Source organism: Salvia splendens, chromosome 5, assembly GCF_004379255.2.
Source record: "Salvia splendens isolate huo1 chromosome 5, SspV2, whole genome shotgun sequence".
In the NCBI taxonomy this organism is placed as follows: Eukaryota; Viridiplantae; Streptophyta; class Magnoliopsida; order Lamiales; family Lamiaceae; genus Salvia; species Salvia splendens.
The window spans coordinates 3,925,690-3,943,905 of record NC_056036.1 but is presented as its reverse complement, the minus strand read 5'-3'; the positions used below and the strand labels follow the sequence as shown (position 1 = coordinate 3,943,905).

Here is an 18,216-nt window from a genome sequence, read left to right as displayed (position 1 = left end):
AATTATAATATCAAAATATATGCCATATTAAAAAAACATATATTAAAATTTGTAACAACCAATTATTAAGTAAGATCAACGTTAAAAAGATAATTATAAACCCCAGCCAATGCCCCTAAAAAATCAATGATTACAAATTTATAATAAAACATGAAATTGGAATGAAAACACAACTAAATCAAGCAAGAGTGAATAATCAAACTTAATAGCCTCATCTGTGATTAATTCCTGGAAAAACTAACATACATATAAATTCATGAATTTCAAAAGAGATCATGGCATAGCCGAGACAACATCGTCCAAAAAAAAAAAGACAAAACGAAATCACAGACACTCTAGTGCTGCTGATGATGATACAATACAACCCTTACAAAAAACTGGTTCCAGTACTCCCTAACCAGATCATTAAAGCAATTTAATGAAGCAACTAAAACCAATCACTTTTGTCTGACCTCTAGTTAGTTTTTGCCTTAGGAGCCTTCTTCTTTGAAGATCTCCGAGGCATTGAGTTCTTCATGCCAACAAAGAAGAGCAAAGCCCCGAGCAGTGCCAAGTTCTGGTCAGAATGTTGGAGTGAGTTGTAATGTCAGTAATGAATAATGGAATGCAGCATGATGAGTAGTAACTAGTCGCATAAATGAATTCCCTTAACACTCATTTGTTTGGTGGTGCACATGGTTCTTAGATTGAATGCTTACCTGAGTGAACTTGATGAAGAGCTGAACAAATTCCTTTTTGTCAGCTTCGTAGTTGTAGAAGTCATACAAGATGGGTGTTGAAATAGCTTGATGGAGTAGCTGAGAATACAAAAGAACTTTAAGCAACAATGATTGAGTTCATATATTATATATATACGGAAGAAGGATTGGTAGTTGGTACCAGAATCACAGCTCCAAAAGAGCTGCTGAAGACGAACAAAAGGCTACCAAGAGACTTCATGATGATAGCTCCCAATATCAAATGTTTCATCTGAAATAAACAATTCCCTCAATCTATAAATTCATGCCAGTGAATATATATGTGTCTTTGTGAGTGTGTGCATAGTCGTGTATCATCTATGAATTGCGAATAAATGAAGACTCTCCTTACATCAACATGGGGAATTTGAAATCCAGTGTGAGTAGCAACATGTTTTGAGAAAACATTGAACTTTGGCCTTAATTGCCTTGCTGCCGGTCCACCATCATTACCGAATTCATTGAACCTACAAAAGTTTACAATGGGTTGCATAAGAAGGCGCTTCATACATTCATGTATGGCTTGATACATGAAACAAATGAATAGTAATTCTTGTACAAATTGCCATTTCAGACTAGATGAAGCTTCATTCAAAATCAACAGATAAGTAAAACATTGAGTAATTAACAGACACATGGCTTCATAAGTAACTACCGTATAGCATTTAGAATGTTTATAAGGAATAAAAATTAAAGAATCATCAGTATAAAAGCATCTCCATCATACAAAAGAAATCTGGTTCAACCAACAATTTCAGCAGCACACTAACCATTTTCCCATTACCACCACAAACATGCAAAACATAAAACAATTCTTAACAAGATCCAGATCAACAAAGGTAACAAAATCTCAGTTTCTACGTAAACAATGTGGCAATTGGACGCATTGGATCAAAATCTGGAAACACCTAAATTAGCTATACATAATCATATAGCAGCAAAATTCCAGTAGTAGCTTCGATCTATTGATCCTCACAAAAATGAGAGATCATTGACCTGCAACTGCAAGAGCAGGGTAGCATTGCTGAAGAATGCAGTTCCGAAAACAAAATAACTAATCCACCCTGATCTAATCAAAGTGTCAATTATACCAAAATTAACTTAGAATTTTACTTTACATTGTTATCTCGCTTCAGTTTGAACTTTCTTAATCAACACCAATGAAATCGATACTACCAATCTTCGAATTGAGGCAGAGAATATATCTAACTCGAAATCATCGCCTCATCACCAAATAGCTCAAAATTGTAAGATCACAGGCTGTGATTCACAGCACTCAAAATGTGAAGTCCTCAGTACACAATCTATCGACACATTCATCAGATCCAATTGCGTAGAATCACTCCAAATCACAAGTAGAAGATGAAACCAAGCTAAATCGATATAAAACGATTGAAAAGCACCAAACAAACAAAATCGCGTGCGGTGAAAGCAAGGAAGGTGAAAGGAACGCAGATCTATGTAAGAGGCAGAAGTCTTACTCTTGGTAGGCGGAGAGAACGAAGACAGAGACGAACAGGAGTCTACCGAGGAAAGAAATGAACGCCATTGTCTCCCTGTTTGAGCTCTCTCTCTCTCTTCTCTCAGTAGATGATGAATTGAAGTATCTTTAGATTTGGTGCACTTTAAAATGGCAAAGATTCAAAAGAGGCGACTTGAATGCGTGTTGTTTGAATTGGAAATTTTGTGAATATTGCTTTTCTTTTTTCTCTTATCTAAATTTTCCACAAAATTCGTCTTATTATTAGAATTCGAATGCCTATATTGTTTAATGATTTTATTAAATTTAAGCCAATATCTATAAGTTATCAGTTACTACTTCTCAATCTAATTTTAATAAAGGTATCAATTTTATTTCAATTTTCCCAACTTATCAATTTCATCCTCACCTTTTCTAATTTGTAGTATCAATATTTTCAGTCATTTTATACTTTAATAATTGTTCAAAACTTAAAATAACATTTCTAATATTTAGCTGATTTACAAAGCAATAGTACTACTATTATCCAACACATATGCCACGATCCAACTGTTAGAAATGAAATTATAGATATACGGAATAATTATTAAAATTTTGACTAAATTAATTAAAAAAACAGTAAATAGTACTCCCTCCATTCCATAGTAATGGAGACATTTTTTTTCGGCATGGAAATTAAGAAAAATAGTGTTAGCTAAGTTAAGTAAAAAGAGAATAAAGTAGAAAATGAAAAAGGTAGAGAGGGTAAAGTAGGCATAGAAAAATGTGTTGACTTTTACTAAAAAGGGAAATGACTCTATTACTATTAAACGTATCAAAATGGTAAAATGACTCTATTACTATGGAACGGAATGAGTAATATTAAACGTATCCCTATCCTTTACTAAGAATAATACTGATTGTGGAGTGGTATAAAACAAATGTTTTGCACTCTGTTTGAACACTATTAGTCGAAAATATAATAAGTCCGCAAATTTAGACAAAAAACAGCGGCCTCACTGAAATATTACCCAAAAAACAGAAGTCTATGGTTTATATATTGCCCACACGCGCGAGTACCAAAAGCTCAGATTTAGCACAGCTGTATCTGACTTGGAGTTAATGACAATGGGCCACGTTTGCGCAGCCAATAAGAATGATCTCGTGATGTATCTAAGTGAACACGTGGCCTTCTGTAGGCGCGAGTTCGTTTCACGGCTATGAAGGAGTATATAAATATTTATTAAACTTTGAGATATACTCGTCTTGATTTCTTAGTTAACAAAAATATAGTAGAACACTGAACCTTGAGGACTACCCAAAAAAAAGAAAGAAAAGACCCTGATGTCTACCGAAAAAAAAGACCTCGAGGTCTCTTGCCTATTCTATTTTTTTTAAATTAAGTACAACATCACAAAAGTTACTCCATATTCGTGCTCAATAAGCCACACAATACAATATTTTTGTAAGAATACAGCTTCAAGTTGTAAATCGATTGGAACTCAGCCTATTTTCTTTGGTGCTTTTGACTTTGTCATTAGAGAACAAAATAATTTTACCACTAAACCTTTTGTTTACCACGAAGACCTTTTTTTTATTCCATAGGTCATTCGGTAGCTTACTCTACGATAAATTTATTACATGCAGTTGTTTTGTCAGACCTAATTTTATTAACCTTCAAATTTTAGTTAAAGTTTGCTGTCAAGGTTAAGAGTTTATAATATTTAATGATATATACTAGTACTATATTGGTTTGATTAGTTTATCCATTACGATTTTATGCTAAAGTAGGACTAAGAGCATCCACAATAGCGGACTTCTAGCCGGACGTCCGACCGGCGTGCCGGATGTCTGCGCGGGACGTCCGCCATTGGGCATGGGAGGGGCGGATGCGGATGTCCGCTGCGGACACCTCACATCCGCGGCTTTCCGGCGATGTCCGTCGGGACGTCCGTCATTGCGGTGCCACGGGGACATCCCAATTTTTAATTTTTGTTTTATTTAATGAAATTATCATTGCACTTTCTCCGTCCGTATTCGTGTCGAAATTTTAATTCCGTAAATTTTTAATTTGATGAATTTGTGAATTTTTATTATTGTGGATATCTATCGGGATGTCCTTGGTGATGTCCGTCATTGTGCAGTGGGATGTCCTTATAACGTGGCAGGAAGTGTTTTTGGGAAGTCCGCCGGGACATCCGCACCATTGCGGATGCTCTAAAACGCATGTTTAATAGAAGTATTTCTCGCGCTCAAATCAAATTCGAATTTTCAAGAAACTAAAATTACGAAAAAGACCCCTTTTCTCTATACTCCCCAAAATCACTAACCCTACCCGAAAATTCAAACCAAACCCGGAAAATGCCTCCGAGAAGATCCGCTGCAGCCTCCGCCGCCGCCAGAGGAGGCGGCCAAGGCCCCACACTGAAGCTAATCGTGGACAAGGGACCGTTATCCGGCAACACAAGTGAGTTCAGGCTGGGAACCGCGGTCAAGATCGGACGCCTTGTCCGCGGCAACACGCTAGCTATCAAGGACTCAGGAATATCCTCCAAACACCTGCTCATCCAAGCCGAAGAAACGCCGGATCCTTCCGCCCGGTGCTGGACCGTCTCCGACCTCGATTCCTCGAATGGAAGCTTTCTCAACGGCGCGCAGCTCGAGCCATTCGAAGCGGCGGTTCTGTTCCATGGCGACGTTATCAAAATCGGCGAGGAAACGTCGATTAGGGTGGAGATCCTTACCGGGGAGGATAATGAAGTCGTTTCCGTGGTGAGGAGGAACACGCGTCGGCGCGTGAGGGAGCAGGTCGTCGATTTGGGGGTAATTGACGAGTTTGCCGAGCTAGGGTTACAGAATAATGTCGATGAGGAGAAAATCGAAGTTGAGGTGAATCAGGGGAGGAATGCGAACACTAGGACAAACAGAAATTCAGCGAGAAGTAAGAATTTGGGTCAGGATTTGAATGTGGAAGAGGGTAAAGTCGTAAGCACTAGGATGACTAGAAATTCAGCGAGAAATTTGAAGTTGGCCATGGATTTGAAGGTTGAAGAGGATAATGGTTTGGAGCCAAGTGAAATCAAAGGATCGAGAGGTGTAAGCACTAGGAGGAAGAGGAGGGAAGACAATGTCGAAGAAACTGTAGTCGATTCAAGCCTGATCGATGGCAAAAAGGCAACGAGAGGCAGAGGAAGGGGGAGGAAGAAGCTAAGTGTGGAAACTATTTGTGAAGAAACAGAGAATGAAGGAGCAAAACCGGAGAGCAAAGAAAAGGAAAACAGATCAGATATTGCAGCTGATGAAGTGAGAAGCTCTGGAGTGGAAGAATGTGTTGCTGCTGGAGCTACTACTAGTAAAGGGGAGATGGTGGCAGATTTGAGTAAGATGACGTTGGGCGAATGGCTTGATTTTGTGGCGGTATACGAGCCTCAACAGATCATTGCTGAAACAGAGGAGATGCTGGCAGAGATGAGGCAAAAAGCGGAGAGATGTCACGAGTTCATGTTGCAACAGAAGAAAGCGCAAGGGTTGAATACTTTGAGCAAGTGAAGCTTTTATGGTAATTTATGTGTTCAAGTCCAGATTAAGTTAGATTAGCTATTCTAGTAGGACGTGTTCAAGTTACAATATATGTGCAGATATGGGTGTAATTCTTTGAGTTATTTTTGTGATGCCCGCTGATAATATACGGGCTCGCACTGTTCAAGTGGAGAATGCGCCTAATTCAAAAAAGCAGAATGAGCTGCTTTTTATTTTATTTCTTGCCTTGGATTTCGGATCCAGATTTGTACTGAAGATTACCCTTTTGCCCCTGTTATTTTCAAATCACCCCCAAAATTGATACAACCGAATGGGCAATTTAGACACAATACAGAGTGGGGCGCATCAAATAAATGAAAATTCCATTTTGAACGCTAGAAACACTCCATAAAAAATTCATTTTGCATGAGGTGCTGAGTTCGAGCCATCTTGACATCAGTTGTAATTTCCTCCTATTTATAGTATAGGAATTTATTTATAATTTTCTCCCTTATATATGAGTTAATTTAAATAAAAAAAAACTAATTGGAAAAGTACCAAATCCTGACAAGATTATATTATGGACTTCACATATCAATAAATCTGAACAGACGCTCGTAATGTATATGTTCATCTATTGATGAATAGATCTGCTAGATAGATTATGGCGGACTATTTTAATTATTGAAGAGAAATATAATCAATATTTCTGTAAATAACTATACTAGTGGAGTACTATTAAACATGCCCAAATTAACATGGTTTAGAAAAAGGTTCTTGTGACTTGTAGATGAATCCTGTCCATTACATATCCACAAATATAACTTTGGTTAATCTGAAAGCATTTTGTTTGCAAGAAGTTGGTTTTATTTTACATTAGTATAACTCACAAGATTTTAGAGATTCAAACTACACATAAAAAAATGTTTGAACTTAGTAGGGGTTTAAGTCGTGAGTCAGCGAGTGTATTGAGATATCTTCTTGAATACAAAGAACATGATTCTTACGTCCTTATTTATGGATTTAATAGTAGTAAGATGGATGATATAATTCGCCCATCCACTTCAATTTGTAATTAAGTACTACTACTATGTTTGATGATTATATGATTAGTGGCAACTTCCGATATGGTCGACACTTGACATGAACAATTGTTCAGTTCCTGTAAAGATTGTTTCTAGCTAATACTCCCTCCGTCCCCGATTAAGAGTCACTCTTTTTCATTTCGGTCTATCCCCGATTAAGAGTCACTCTTCCTACTTATTACATTTGAACATAAAAAATACCCTAATTGGGGACGGAGGGAGTAAGTTACTCCACATTTGAAAAGTCAAAGAGGTCCCACGTTTCACTACCTAACTCCATTTATTATACCACGCATTCAAACACTTCCTTAAAACTCGTGCCCGGTCAAAGAGTGACTCCTAATTGGGGACGGAGGGAGTAAGTTACTCCATCCGTCCCACTCAAGATGTCCACTTTTCCTTTTTAGTTTATCCCACTCAAAATGTCCATTTTATGTATTTAGAAATAAATCTCTCTTTCGTCTCTTTTCATTAAAATATTCATCTACCTTTTTTTTCTCTACTTACTCCACCTAACAACTATTCCTAAAATCTCATATCGCTCAAGAATGTGGACATCTTGAGTGGGACGGAATGAGTACTATATTACAAATTTCACTTTTCAGATATAAATTCAATGTATCATACATGTGAATTTAAAATTGGAAGTTCATATTCATCTATGTAAGCCACAAACATATTGTTTATCATATCAAAGATTCAAAATGGATGTATTCTCAAGAGATCAAAACCTATACCGTACTTGGAGAGGCCAAGATCGAAGTCTTGATGAACTTTGTTGCACCTTGAGGACAAATTGTACCTTAACTCCGAGGAATTGAATGAATATATCCGGAGTGAGCTATGAATCTACATATTACTATTATTATTATTGCTTGGTTATGAATTTATAATTTATTTCCATAATTTTTATAATTTGATTTATTTTTCTTAGTTTAAGATATGTGTGTAATCTTTGATGAGAAGCAATGAATGAATAAAATTATTTTTATTATTCTGTTTTATAGTACTACTGTAGTAGAAACCCAAAAGTAACATAATACTATGTCTATTAGTAGTAGTAGTAGTTTGCACTTTGCAGATTGATAAATAGCAACCGGCCGGTGAATCAATCCAATAATCCATCGCCAATTATTGATAAATGCTAATTACACCTATTAATATCTAAAAAGTTTTAACATTAATATTTGTTAATTAATCATACACATCAACTGGCAGCTGGTTAATTCTAGAGCACTTTTCTTTCTTTCATCCCTTTAATGCAGATGACTATCCTGCTATCCACAATTATATAATCAGAAATCAACAATATATCTTTAATTCGAATTATTTAATTACAATGCCTCTTTAATTCCGTTTACATTAGAGCATGTTGTCACTGGATTAGAAACGGTGACGTCACGCGAATCAAATCAAGCTAATTTGATCATGGACCCACAAAAATTCCCTTCGATTGTCCTTCTAAAATCATTAATTGATTAATTAAGGTAATTAATTTTCTTTAATAATGGATATTATTAGTATATAGTACCTCAAATCCTAGCTATAATCGTAAAGTTTAAGGTAAAGATCTGTCACTGTCTACACTACGTCATACGGGACGTCACCTAAACTGACTTCATTGTCCATTTAGAACATTGTTTGAGTATTAAAACTTGAGAAAATTCATAAACTAATTCTTTTTGACAAAGACAAATTCATTTGTACCAAATGTGCAGAATCGAACACTCTTATTTTCAAACACTACATAAAATTAAAGAGTAATAGGGTTATTACTCTAGAGAAAATTTCAGTGGTTAAAACTAGAGAAAATTCATAAACGAATTCTTTTTGACAAAGACAAATTCATTTTTACCAAATGTGCAGAATCGAACTCTTTTATTTTCAAACACTATATATAATTAAAGAGTATAATATGTAACATAACACTGTTTGAAATGTCAAACAAGACTACCGATTGACAATTGAATTGTTCCACAATTTTTTAAGATCTAATCTTCCTTTACATATGAATTAGTGCCTGATAACATTGTTTGAAATTTCGAACAAGACTACTGATTGACAATTCAATTTTTCTACAGTTAATTAAGATCTAATCGTCCTTTGCAATTATTAACAATAATAGTAAATAAAAACTCTTATTATAAATATAGTAATGTAAAGTGCCCATTAAACAATATATCCAGCTCTAGGAAGCGAATAGGAATCGTGTGATTAAATTTTTGTTAGGGCCTTTTCTATCGATTTATACCAACATTCGAATATAAAGAAATTCCAAAGCCATCACATTGACTAGGCCAGATTCAGAGCATGTCACATATTTGGTCAACATTAGACATTTCTCCCACGTGTCAAACACTTTTCCTTCGTATGATAATCCTACATGGCTAATCTTGAACCATTCTTTTGCCCAATACCAATAGTACCCACTCATCTAATCGCATAACAATTTTTATTACGATTCATCAAATTGTTTGAAAAAATGTCGTTACAAACTACTCTTCCAACTATATCGAGTCATAAAATAATAAAGTTTATACCCCTCTCATTCCTTGAATAGAAATAGAAGTCTCATTTGAGTTTAGTGCAGATTTTAAAAATGATATAAATAAAAGTATGTAGAAAAAGATAGTAGAATATGAATCCTACTTTTATATAGTAGTATTAGTTTTATAACATGACCGAAAAAAGTTAGTAGAATGAGATACCTACTTACCATTTATAGTAAAAATAAATCGAGGACTATGGAAAAACGGAACACCTAATCGCGGATGAAGAGAGTACTGTATAAATTATCAAACTTCGAATTTTCACATCAACAAAAGATTCTACCAATAAATAATCATACATTAATCAAGGCTAGCATGATCGACTAAAATTGTCTACGTACTTGCTCACTTTATAGCTAAAGCACACCTCTGCCCATGCTCTAAGCATAGATAAAATTATATAGTCGTTGGTATTGCTGCATAAATTAAACGACATATACATATCGAATGCCATGTTAGCATCAGCTAGTGGCTAAATCGGTCTCCATCGCAAAAACTAATCAAAACCAGTTAAAAATATACTCCTTCTAACCTACTTATTTTTGGTGTCCCGAGATGTGTACTCCTTCTATTTTACTTTATTCCTTTATCCTTAATTTACTAAACATTCGAGAGTATTAATTGACCTAGATACCTTTAATTATAAATTAATGGGACTAAGATTATGTAATAAAAAACTCCATGTCTCCATTAATAAGACTTTATTAGAAGGTTCCACGATAACTATATAAATGCCAACGTTATTCTCCCACAACACACCAACAAAAACACACACAAGCATGGACGAAGGTCCAAGCAACAGAGGCAAGAGAAGCAGCGGCGGCGAGAAGGAGGAGGAGGTGAAGTACCGGGGCGTGAGGAAGCGGCAGTGGGGTAAGTACGCGGCGGAGATACGCGACACCTCGAGGCAGGGCGCGAGGGTTTGGCTGGGCACGTTTAACACGGCTGAGGAGGCCGCGAGGGCCTATGACCGGGCGGCCTACGACATGAGGGGCCATTTGGCGATCCTCAACTTCCCCGAGGAGTACAACTTGCCCAGCAGCTCCTCCCACTTTGCTGCCCCGGGCGGTGGCTCGCAGCAGGGAAGGCAGGTGTTCGAGTTCGAGTACTACGACGATACACTCCTTGATGAGCTTCTCGATGATAAAAAACATAAGAAATGACTAGGTTTTGATTTTGCATTTCGTTCCCTAATTGCGAGTGGCCTTTGTAATAATATAACAAGCTAGGGTGAATAAAATGGAAATTTATGAGAGAGAGACAGAGAGAGATTGGTGTGTAGCATTTCTAATGGAGTGCATGCATATGCATTCTTGTGTGGTTGATTGATTTTATGCATGGAAATTTATTGTGCTACTTTTATTTTTTTATTAAAGGTAGGTTATGGTTATGATCTCTAAATGAAGTTGAAATAGCATGTATTAAGAGTTATAGATGTACATATATGCACAGAGTGGGGGAGGCAGAAAAAAAATCGTAGCTCTCGATGTTTCCCTAGCAATTCCCTAAGAGATAGAGGGGAACGGGAGAGACTATTGTCAAGGCGACAAAGACAACAAAGGTGTTGTCAATTCGAACCAATTTCTTATTTTCAAAGAAGAGGAAACACAATTCAAAGAACAATAGATACTAATTTTTTTTATTAATTTAATTTTTAAGTAGTAAAATTAAAATGCACTTTACTTTTTTCTTTCTTTCAAAGTTGTTGGGGCCCATAGGCCCCTCCTACGTTACCTGCTTCATCAATATATGTATGCATATATATTATCTTTGTCTTTGTCCTTGAAAAATAGAAACCTTTGAACTGACATATGTTGTAATGCATAATTGCTATTGTAAGATAAAAAATATTTGTAAAATAAGAGAAAAAGAAAGAAAAATTGGTAAAGTAAAAAAGATGAAAAGAGAAAAAATAGTGGATTGCTGAGTTCACGTCCTAAAATAAAAAGCTTAAAAAAATATTTTTAAGGGACGACATAAAATGTAAATAGTTTCTATTTTTAAGTGATGGAAGTAGTATTTCAAATGAATTCGGAGTTATCATATACTATCAGTATGAGCGGAGTGCATATAGGCGATGAAGAGGGAGAGAGAGAGGTCCACGAATCAAATCCCACCTTCTCTTTCACCTAAGTAAAAAAAATGTTTCACATTTGACCATATTAAGTTTGCATTAAACTTGAAATATTACCTACAGTTGAAGGTCAAATAAGCATGATTTTGAAAGAGGAAGATAAGAGCATCCACAATGGCGGCGAGCGGACCGGCTAGCCGATTCCCGGCGCTGGCCGGTCCGCTCGCCGAAACATTGCAACAGGCGAGCGCCAAATCGGCGAGAAAAACGGCGAGCGCAGGCCGATTCCTGGGCTCTGGCCGCCATTGCAGGCTTCCGATCGGCCAAACGATTTTTTATTATTTAATTTTCGAAACAATATATATATATATATATATATATATATATATATATAGGTATTTGATCAAAACAAAAATGGCCTTAAACCAAGAATTACAGACCGTTTTACATCCATTGGATGAGACAATCTAATCTTAAGATTAAAGTATTTAACCGCCAGATTTAATTAGAAAATATTATTATTTTAATTATTTATAATCTACAAAGGTTAATTAAGTAAATGCAGTATATTGTTAGTTATTGTAATTCCTATAATTGTGCTCCGTCTTCTCTCCACTAACTGCTCTTTAGTGTAGTGTATTAGCCCATAATATCTTCTTCTTCTTCAATATTTCGTCTAATTTGCATACCCTATTCCAATTAATGTAGTTCTGCATAGTCTTAACATTTGTAGATATGCAAAAATTCTCCGTCGATGTTATTATTGCGGTGTAGTATAATTCCTTGTCAACATTTGAGTTTCCATTCCAAAATCTCGATGCTAGCCATTTCCGTTTAAATTGCTATCTTCCATCCAGTGTTTGAATTTGTGGTTCTTGTATATCTGTCAAATATATACGGTGAGTAATTTTTATGTAGACGTATGAATTTATGTTTCTGAAATTTCATTGATATTGTTTAGTGTTTTAAGAAGAAGATTTGCTCTATTTTGTTATGATATAGACATCCGGGAATGGATTATGAAACGCCATCTACTTCGCATGTAGATAATCAGTCACCCGTAGATGACATTGTGCAGAATACAGGTTATCCTTTTAAACATCCTTTGGAGAATTATACTTATATTACTTTATTTTAATCTTGCGTATTTATCAATATTAGTAACTATGTAACTCTTACTTAGTTGGCGTGTGGCTATGACATTTTAGTGCAGGCTGTTAGTATAGAATTGGTAGCAACGTACCTAATGTATGCTTATAGGTGTGTTTAGTATTACCCATATTTGTAAAGGATAGTTGTATCACTTCTATGAAGCGATTACATCCTATTATGACGTATAATCATACTAATTTTCGGAGTTGGATCTTTGTATTTAATTTATTATTTTCTTGATAGTAGTATCAATTATGAAGCGATTTCAGTTTATTATTACCTATTAGCATACTAATTCCAGCTGACGGATTATTTTTGTTTGGTATTATTTTTTGGGTATTTTCTCATTTTGAATTATTTCAGATTTAAATATTCCAGAATGCCCAATAGAACTTAAACCATATGTTGGTCGTAGCTTCCCTACTTTGGACAACGCAATTGAGTTATACGAGAACTATGGGCGACGCGTCGGATTTGATACAAGGAAGAACGGTTCAAAGAAGGTTGATGATATCACCTTATGGTTTTACATGGTGTGTAATAGAGAGGGTGAACAGAAGTTTAACGATCAACAACCCAAAAGACGACGCAAATCAAAAAAATGTGGATGTAATGCTTCTGTTGCTTTCAAATTTGATTCAGATCGTGGTTACGTAATTCAACACTTTAAAGAAGAACACAACCATCCCATGGTTGATGTACAACACCACAAGTTCATGAGGCTAAATCGTCAACTTGAACCAGTTCATCAAAAATTTATTTCAGATTGTGCTGGAGCTAATATCGGGCCATCTCTAACTTTCAAGCTGCTTACTGAGTTGATGGGCGGTTATGAGTCTGTTGGTTGTACTGTGTTGGACATTCGCAACTATACACGGGATATCAGAAGATACGCTGAAGGATGTGACGCCCAAATGATCATAGATGAGTTGAAGAAGAAGAAGGAAAATTGTGATGCCTTCACGTACGAGTATGAAGTTGATTCCCGGAGTCGTTTGAATCATTTGTTTTGGTGCGATCCTATTGCCAAGATGAATTTCTTGCAATTTGGTGACATTGTTTCTTTCGATACTACGTACTCAACTAACAGGTAAAAAATTAATTAATTAAAATTGATGCATGTATCTGTTATGTTTTTACTTTGTTTTATTATGACATATTATTTGATATATCAGTATGCGCGAGTAAATCTTGTATATCTCATTTTTTCCATCGTAGGTACTCAATGATTTTTGCTCCGTTTACTGGTAAGGACAACCATGGCCGTGCAGTGTCATTTGGAGCTGGTTTGCTTTGTAGTGAGAGTGCGGATTCGTTCTCTTGGCTTTTTAATCAGTTTGTGAAATGCATGGGCATACATCCGAAGTTGATAATTACTGATCAAGATTTGGGCATGAAAGTAGCTGTTGAAAAAGTTCTTGTGAATACACGGCACAGTTGGTGTATGTGGCACATCATGGCAAAGGTAGCTGAAAAGGTTCCTAAGTCACTTCTTGGAAATAATGATTTTAAAAAGGATTTGAATTCATGTGTTTGGTCTGAGTTGATTGAACCTACTGAGTTTGAAGACAAGTGGAAGAATGTGATGGAGACTTATGATCTTGTTGGCTCTGAATGGTTTGTTTCTATGTTCGAATCAAGAAGGTATTGGGTTCCAGCCTACTTTAGGGACTTTCCTAATAGTTCGTTGATAAAGACGACATCTGTTTCGGAGTCGCAGAATAGTTTTTTCAAGAGGTACACTCAGTCTAGGGCGAACCTTGTTATTTTTTTAATGAATTTCAATAATGCAGTTGATGCCCAAAGAAACTACTCTGCAAAGCTGGATTATATGGATTATAATACAACTGCAAAGTTGAAGACAGAATGGTCGATTGAGAAGCATGCATCCTCGATATTTACTGATGGTGTGTTCAAGGAAATTCAAGAACAGATCATGGAGGCTTATAACCACTGTAGTCTGGTTTCGATATCTAATGATTCAAGTATAGAGGTTTATAAGGTTTTAGATCATTTTTCAAACACATGGTCGGTCACATTATCTGTGGAGGATTCTGTTTGTGTATGTGGTTGTAAGATGTTTTTGAGGACTGCTCTTGTATGTTGCCACATCTTCCTGGTGTTGAAGAACAAAAAATATCGATTGATTCCGGAGTATCTGATTGGAGGTCGATGGTTGAAATCTTCTTTGCTTAAGGCTGTGCATGGCGTCCAAAACTCAGATGTTGCAACTCATGTTTATGTTGATGAGAAGAAGAAGGCTCAAGCAATTTTGTTGGGAGAGATGTTGGGTCTTTACCAAGCGGTCTGTGTTGATATTGATCAAATCCATGAGTTGACATCGATAGTGCGTGAAGCTCGACAACAAATTTTTGCCGACGGGGTTGTAACGTCTACAGCACAGAAGAAGAAAATAATGGAGGAATTTTATGGGGCTGAGGCACCTCAGGAAGTGGATGTTCAACCACCTGAAGTTGTCAGCACCAAGGGATCTGGTAGTAGACTCCCTTCAAGAGTCGAGAAGGCTTTGAAGCTTAAGAACAAGGCTATGCGTCAATGCAAGAAATGTCAGGAGTGGGGTCACCACGATTCTAGGAATTGCGACAAATTTAAAGAGAAAGAAAAGATGCGGTCCAGGAGAAATTCTGATGTTTGATACAAGTTTTTTAGTTTTTTAAAGTGATGTTCGTTTAAATCATTTATGTTGAACACTTCGTTTGAAAAGTTAAGAATATAGAAATTAATGAAGTTCAGTCTTTTACTGTGTGTGGCTGTATTCTTGGTCATAGGTATATGGTATGGATCAATTTTTGGATTATTATGCTTAAGGTTACATTTATATGACCATGACTTATTTTTTGTTTATTATGACACAATAGAATAAATTCATCTTTTGAGTTATAAAATATAATCACTGTGTTATGACTTGAATGTAGTTATAGTTTGACCCTATATTAACTTTTTTTTGTTATGACACATAACATTAAAGAGTATGACCCAAATGGTTGTCTATTATTCTAAATGATATTTGTGGATTGCTTGAAATTTATATTAACATATTTTTTGTTATGACACATAACATTAATTCGTATGACCCAAATGATTGTATAATTCGACACATTGTATACTAACAATTATATGACCTACATATGCACTCTATTATGACACAATATACGGAGTACTGTTTATACCACCAGTTTCCGTTAAACATATCCACTAGGAACCCAATAAGATGGTATTGCTCGAAAAAAATTTCATAATTTATAATAGATCAAACAGTTTAATGTTGTGTTTGATATAATTAATGACCCAAATGGTTGTCTATTATTCTAAATGATATTTGTGGATTGCTTGAAATTTATATTAACATATTTTTTGTTATGACACATAACATTAATTAGTATGACCCAAATGATTGTATAATTTGACACATTGTATACTAACAATTATATGACCTACATATGCACTCTATTATGACACAATATACGGAGTACTGTTTATACCACCAGTTTCCGATAAACATATCCACTAGGAACCCAATAAGATGGTATTGCTCGAAAAAATTTCATAATTTATAATAGATCAAACAGTTTAATGTTGTGTTTGATATCCAGGAGCTGTGTAAAACGCAATTCCTAAACAAGGGTAACATTGTCAATAAAGAAACGAACAAAATGAAAAACTTATTTAACCTATGCAATATACATTTGCACCGATCCGTAGTTTGCTATCATGTGTTCTACGTTGATCTTGGTTTTCTTGTTTTCCTTCGCAAAATGTTTATATGCCGCATCTTTATTGAGTAACGCGCTGTGATTAATTCCTGCCAACATCAACACACGGTTGTATTTAGCTCTTAAAAACTGTAGCACACCTTTGTTTTTTGTCGTTAGTCCACAATTCCATTGTCCCTCCCTTTCACCCATGTAGACTTCAAGGTGTCTAAGCAAATAAACGCCACTGTCTTCTGCATTGTCTGTTGTTCTCCAACTCATCTTCATCCTCTGAATAGGCACGTTTATAACCGATTTGCATTGATTGTGACAACCAATTCTTGATAAATACTTACAAAAGAATGTCCTCTGTAATGCATGCAAAGTGTTAGTATCAACAATTATTGTGTAGTACTGTGAGTTGTAATGTTTTATTCATACCAATGCCTCTGGAATACATCCGTAGGTGAATCGCAAGTCATTGTTTTCTCCATCTTTACAAGCATCTATAATCACCACTGATCTTCGTTTGAAACAAAAGCACACAGTGTAGTACCTTTTTGAAACGCAGAATGCAAAGAATACCTATTTTGTGTAATAGGTTAGTCCTCAATGGTAGAATGAGTGTTGTCTTTTGTCTTAGTAACGTAATAGTATGTTATTGACTATGCAGCAACATACCATATCTATGTCACCCCATGCGAAGTGTGGTATTTCGCTGACCTCTTTGTCAATGTTTGAGGCAAATTCGTCTAGTTTGTCTGCATCATCATCCCGGCCATTACTCATAACAACCGTGTAAAGCTGCAAATATTTATATCAGTAGGGTTAGTTATCATGTTTAGGTTAACAAATAATCGAATAGTTAAACTCACAGCAGGGTAGGTTGTGAAAAATAGTCTTTTTGGAGAGGTGACAGATTTCAAATCTTCCATATGGTTAAGTACAGAGCAGAAGGAGCTAATTACTCCACTTGAAACCTCATGATGCGGCAGTAGCGAACAGAACTCCAAGAGCATGACCTCAACTACTCGGTCATTGTAGATAATTTGTTCTCTGTAATTATTACAATTAGTTATTTGATTGAATTCAGGGCAAAAAAACCAAAATCTATGATGATATCAAAACACTTACTCATTTCCGTGGTGAGTGTTCATCAACCAGTAATACATTACTCGTTCATCTGGAGTAAGCTTTCGTGACACAGTGACTGCTCTCTCAAGAAATGGTGAACGCAGTGCATTAGAACATCTCATGTCTGTCTTGGTGCGAATGTTCATCTTAAATGTTTGTTGCCTGTCATGTGGCTAGGAGTAGAAGGTATTGATCAGTGGTACATGATGTAGATATAATTTGTTTGGTTGGATTAAGAAGTACACGACCTACCACATACGTCTACATTTCTAATTACAACAAAGCTTACTTGTTTGTTTGCAGTGATGACCAAAGCTTCGCCCAATTTTGGTTCTGATTTTTTTGTGAAAGGTGTGACAAAATCCGCATCTGCCTCATCACATTCCATGTACGCTTCCACTGCAGATTTTACTATGGCCTCCACATCGATTTCCTCACCCTACATGTTGATTTTAACAAAATCGTTCATAAGATGTCATAATAAATATGAATAGATGTCATAATTAGTATGGAAATCCACATACATTAGTATCATCATTGATTCTAAGCTGATTATTCAAACTTGGTGTCGTTTTCGTTGCTGAAGCCTCCGAATAAAATTCATCAGCAGCGTCATCACCACCGCCATCCATGTAGTCAGCCATTGCTGATTTTACAATCTCTTCAACATTGATAGTTCCTTCCTGCTTATATATTAGTGCGTATTAGGCAGTGTAATAATATGTGGATGATGTTGTTATGCCTGATATATGGTTAATAATGGGTCCATACAAGAATATGTATCCATATAGTTT

At 35.8% G+C, this 18,216-nt stretch overlaps 5 protein-coding genes across 5 annotated transcripts; 3 read left to right on the top strand and 2 right to left on the bottom strand.

Moving 5' to 3' along the window:
- Positions 1 to 193: 193 nt before the first annotated feature.
- Positions 194 to 2,409, bottom strand: LOC121804133. Its single transcript, XM_042203674.1, has 5 exons — positions 2,219 to 2,409; positions 1,090 to 1,204; positions 880 to 969; positions 699 to 797; positions 194 to 556 (listed from the first exon to the last, which is right to left on the bottom strand). Exons 1-5 carry the CDS (start codon positions 2,284 to 2,286, stop codon positions 455 to 457), a joined length of 474 nt encoding a protein of 157 aa, XP_042059608.1. The 5' UTR covers positions 2,287 to 2,409; the 3' UTR covers positions 194 to 454.
- A 2,148-nt stretch (positions 2,410 to 4,557) lies between these two features.
- Positions 4,558 to 5,745, top strand: LOC121802911 (FHA domain-containing protein At4g14490-like). The gene has a single exon (XM_042202603.1). It carries the CDS (start codon positions 4,558 to 4,560, stop codon positions 5,743 to 5,745), a length of 1,188 nt encoding a protein of 395 aa, XP_042058537.1.
- A 4,378-nt stretch (positions 5,746 to 10,123) lies between these two features.
- LOC121802561 (ethylene-responsive transcription factor 14-like) lies at positions 10,124 to 10,705 on the top strand. The gene has a single exon (XM_042202248.1). It carries the CDS (start codon positions 10,129 to 10,131, stop codon positions 10,510 to 10,512), a length of 384 nt encoding a protein of 127 aa, XP_042058182.1. The 5' UTR covers positions 10,124 to 10,128; the 3' UTR covers positions 10,513 to 10,705.
- A 1,730-nt stretch (positions 10,706 to 12,435) lies between these two features.
- LOC121802905 (protein FAR1-RELATED SEQUENCE 5-like) lies at positions 12,436 to 15,231 on the top strand. Its single transcript, XM_042202598.1, has 3 exons — positions 12,436 to 12,508; positions 12,939 to 13,665; positions 13,794 to 15,231. The coding sequence occupies exons 1-3, from the start codon at positions 12,436 to 12,438 to the stop codon at positions 15,229 to 15,231; spliced, it is 2,238 nt and encodes a 745-aa protein (XP_042058532.1).
- Positions 15,232 to 16,267: 1,036 nt separating this feature from the next.
- On the bottom strand, positions 16,268 to 17,544 carry LOC121802902. The gene is made up of 5 exons (XM_042202592.1): positions 17,423 to 17,544; positions 17,164 to 17,344; positions 16,970 to 17,092; positions 16,730 to 16,873; positions 16,268 to 16,657 (listed from the first exon to the last, which is right to left on the bottom strand). Exons 1-5 carry the CDS (start codon positions 17,542 to 17,544, stop codon positions 16,268 to 16,270), a joined length of 960 nt encoding a protein of 319 aa, XP_042058526.1.
- Positions 17,545 to 18,216: the final 672 nt, after the last annotated feature.

Coding starts and splice junctions, on each gene's coding strand:
- LOC121802902 (XM_042202592.1), bottom strand. CDS start 17,544: ATGAGATGTTCTAATGCACTGCGTTCACCATTTCTTGAGAGAGCAGTC. Junction 17,093..17,163: donor TTTTCACAACCTACCCTGCT/GTGAGTTTAACT, acceptor AAATATTTGCAG/CTTTACACGGTTGTTATGAG. Junction 16,874..16,969: donor CATGGGGTGACATAGATATG/GTATGTTGCTGC, acceptor TACACAAAATAG/GTATTCTTTGCATTCTGCGT.
- LOC121802561 (XM_042202248.1), top strand. CDS start 10,129: ATGGACGAAGGTCCAAGCAACAGAGGCAAGAGAAGCAGCGGCGGCGAG.
- LOC121804133 (XM_042203674.1), bottom strand. CDS start 2,286: ATGGCGTTCATTTCTTTCCTCGGTAGACTCCTGTTCGTCTCTGTCTTC. Junction 1,205..2,218: donor GTTCTCTCCGCCTACCAAGA/GTAAGACTTCTG, acceptor AAACTTTTGTAG/GTTCAATGAATTCGGTAATG. Junction 798..879: donor CTTTTGGAGCTGTGATTCTG/GTACCAACTACC, acceptor TTGTATTCTCAG/CTACTCCATCAAGCTATTTC.
- LOC121802911 (XM_042202603.1), top strand. CDS start 4,558: ATGCCTCCGAGAAGATCCGCTGCAGCCTCCGCCGCCGCCAGAGGAGGC.
- LOC121802905 (XM_042202598.1), top strand. CDS start 12,436: ATGGATTATGAAACGCCATCTACTTCGCATGTAGATAATCAGTCACCC. Junction 12,509..12,938: donor TGACATTGTGCAGAATACAG/GTTATCCTTTTA, acceptor GAATTATTTCAG/ATTTAAATATTCCAGAATGC. Junction 13,666..13,793: donor ACTACGTACTCAACTAACAG/GTAAAAAATTAA, acceptor TTTCCATCGTAG/GTACTCAATGATTTTTGCTC.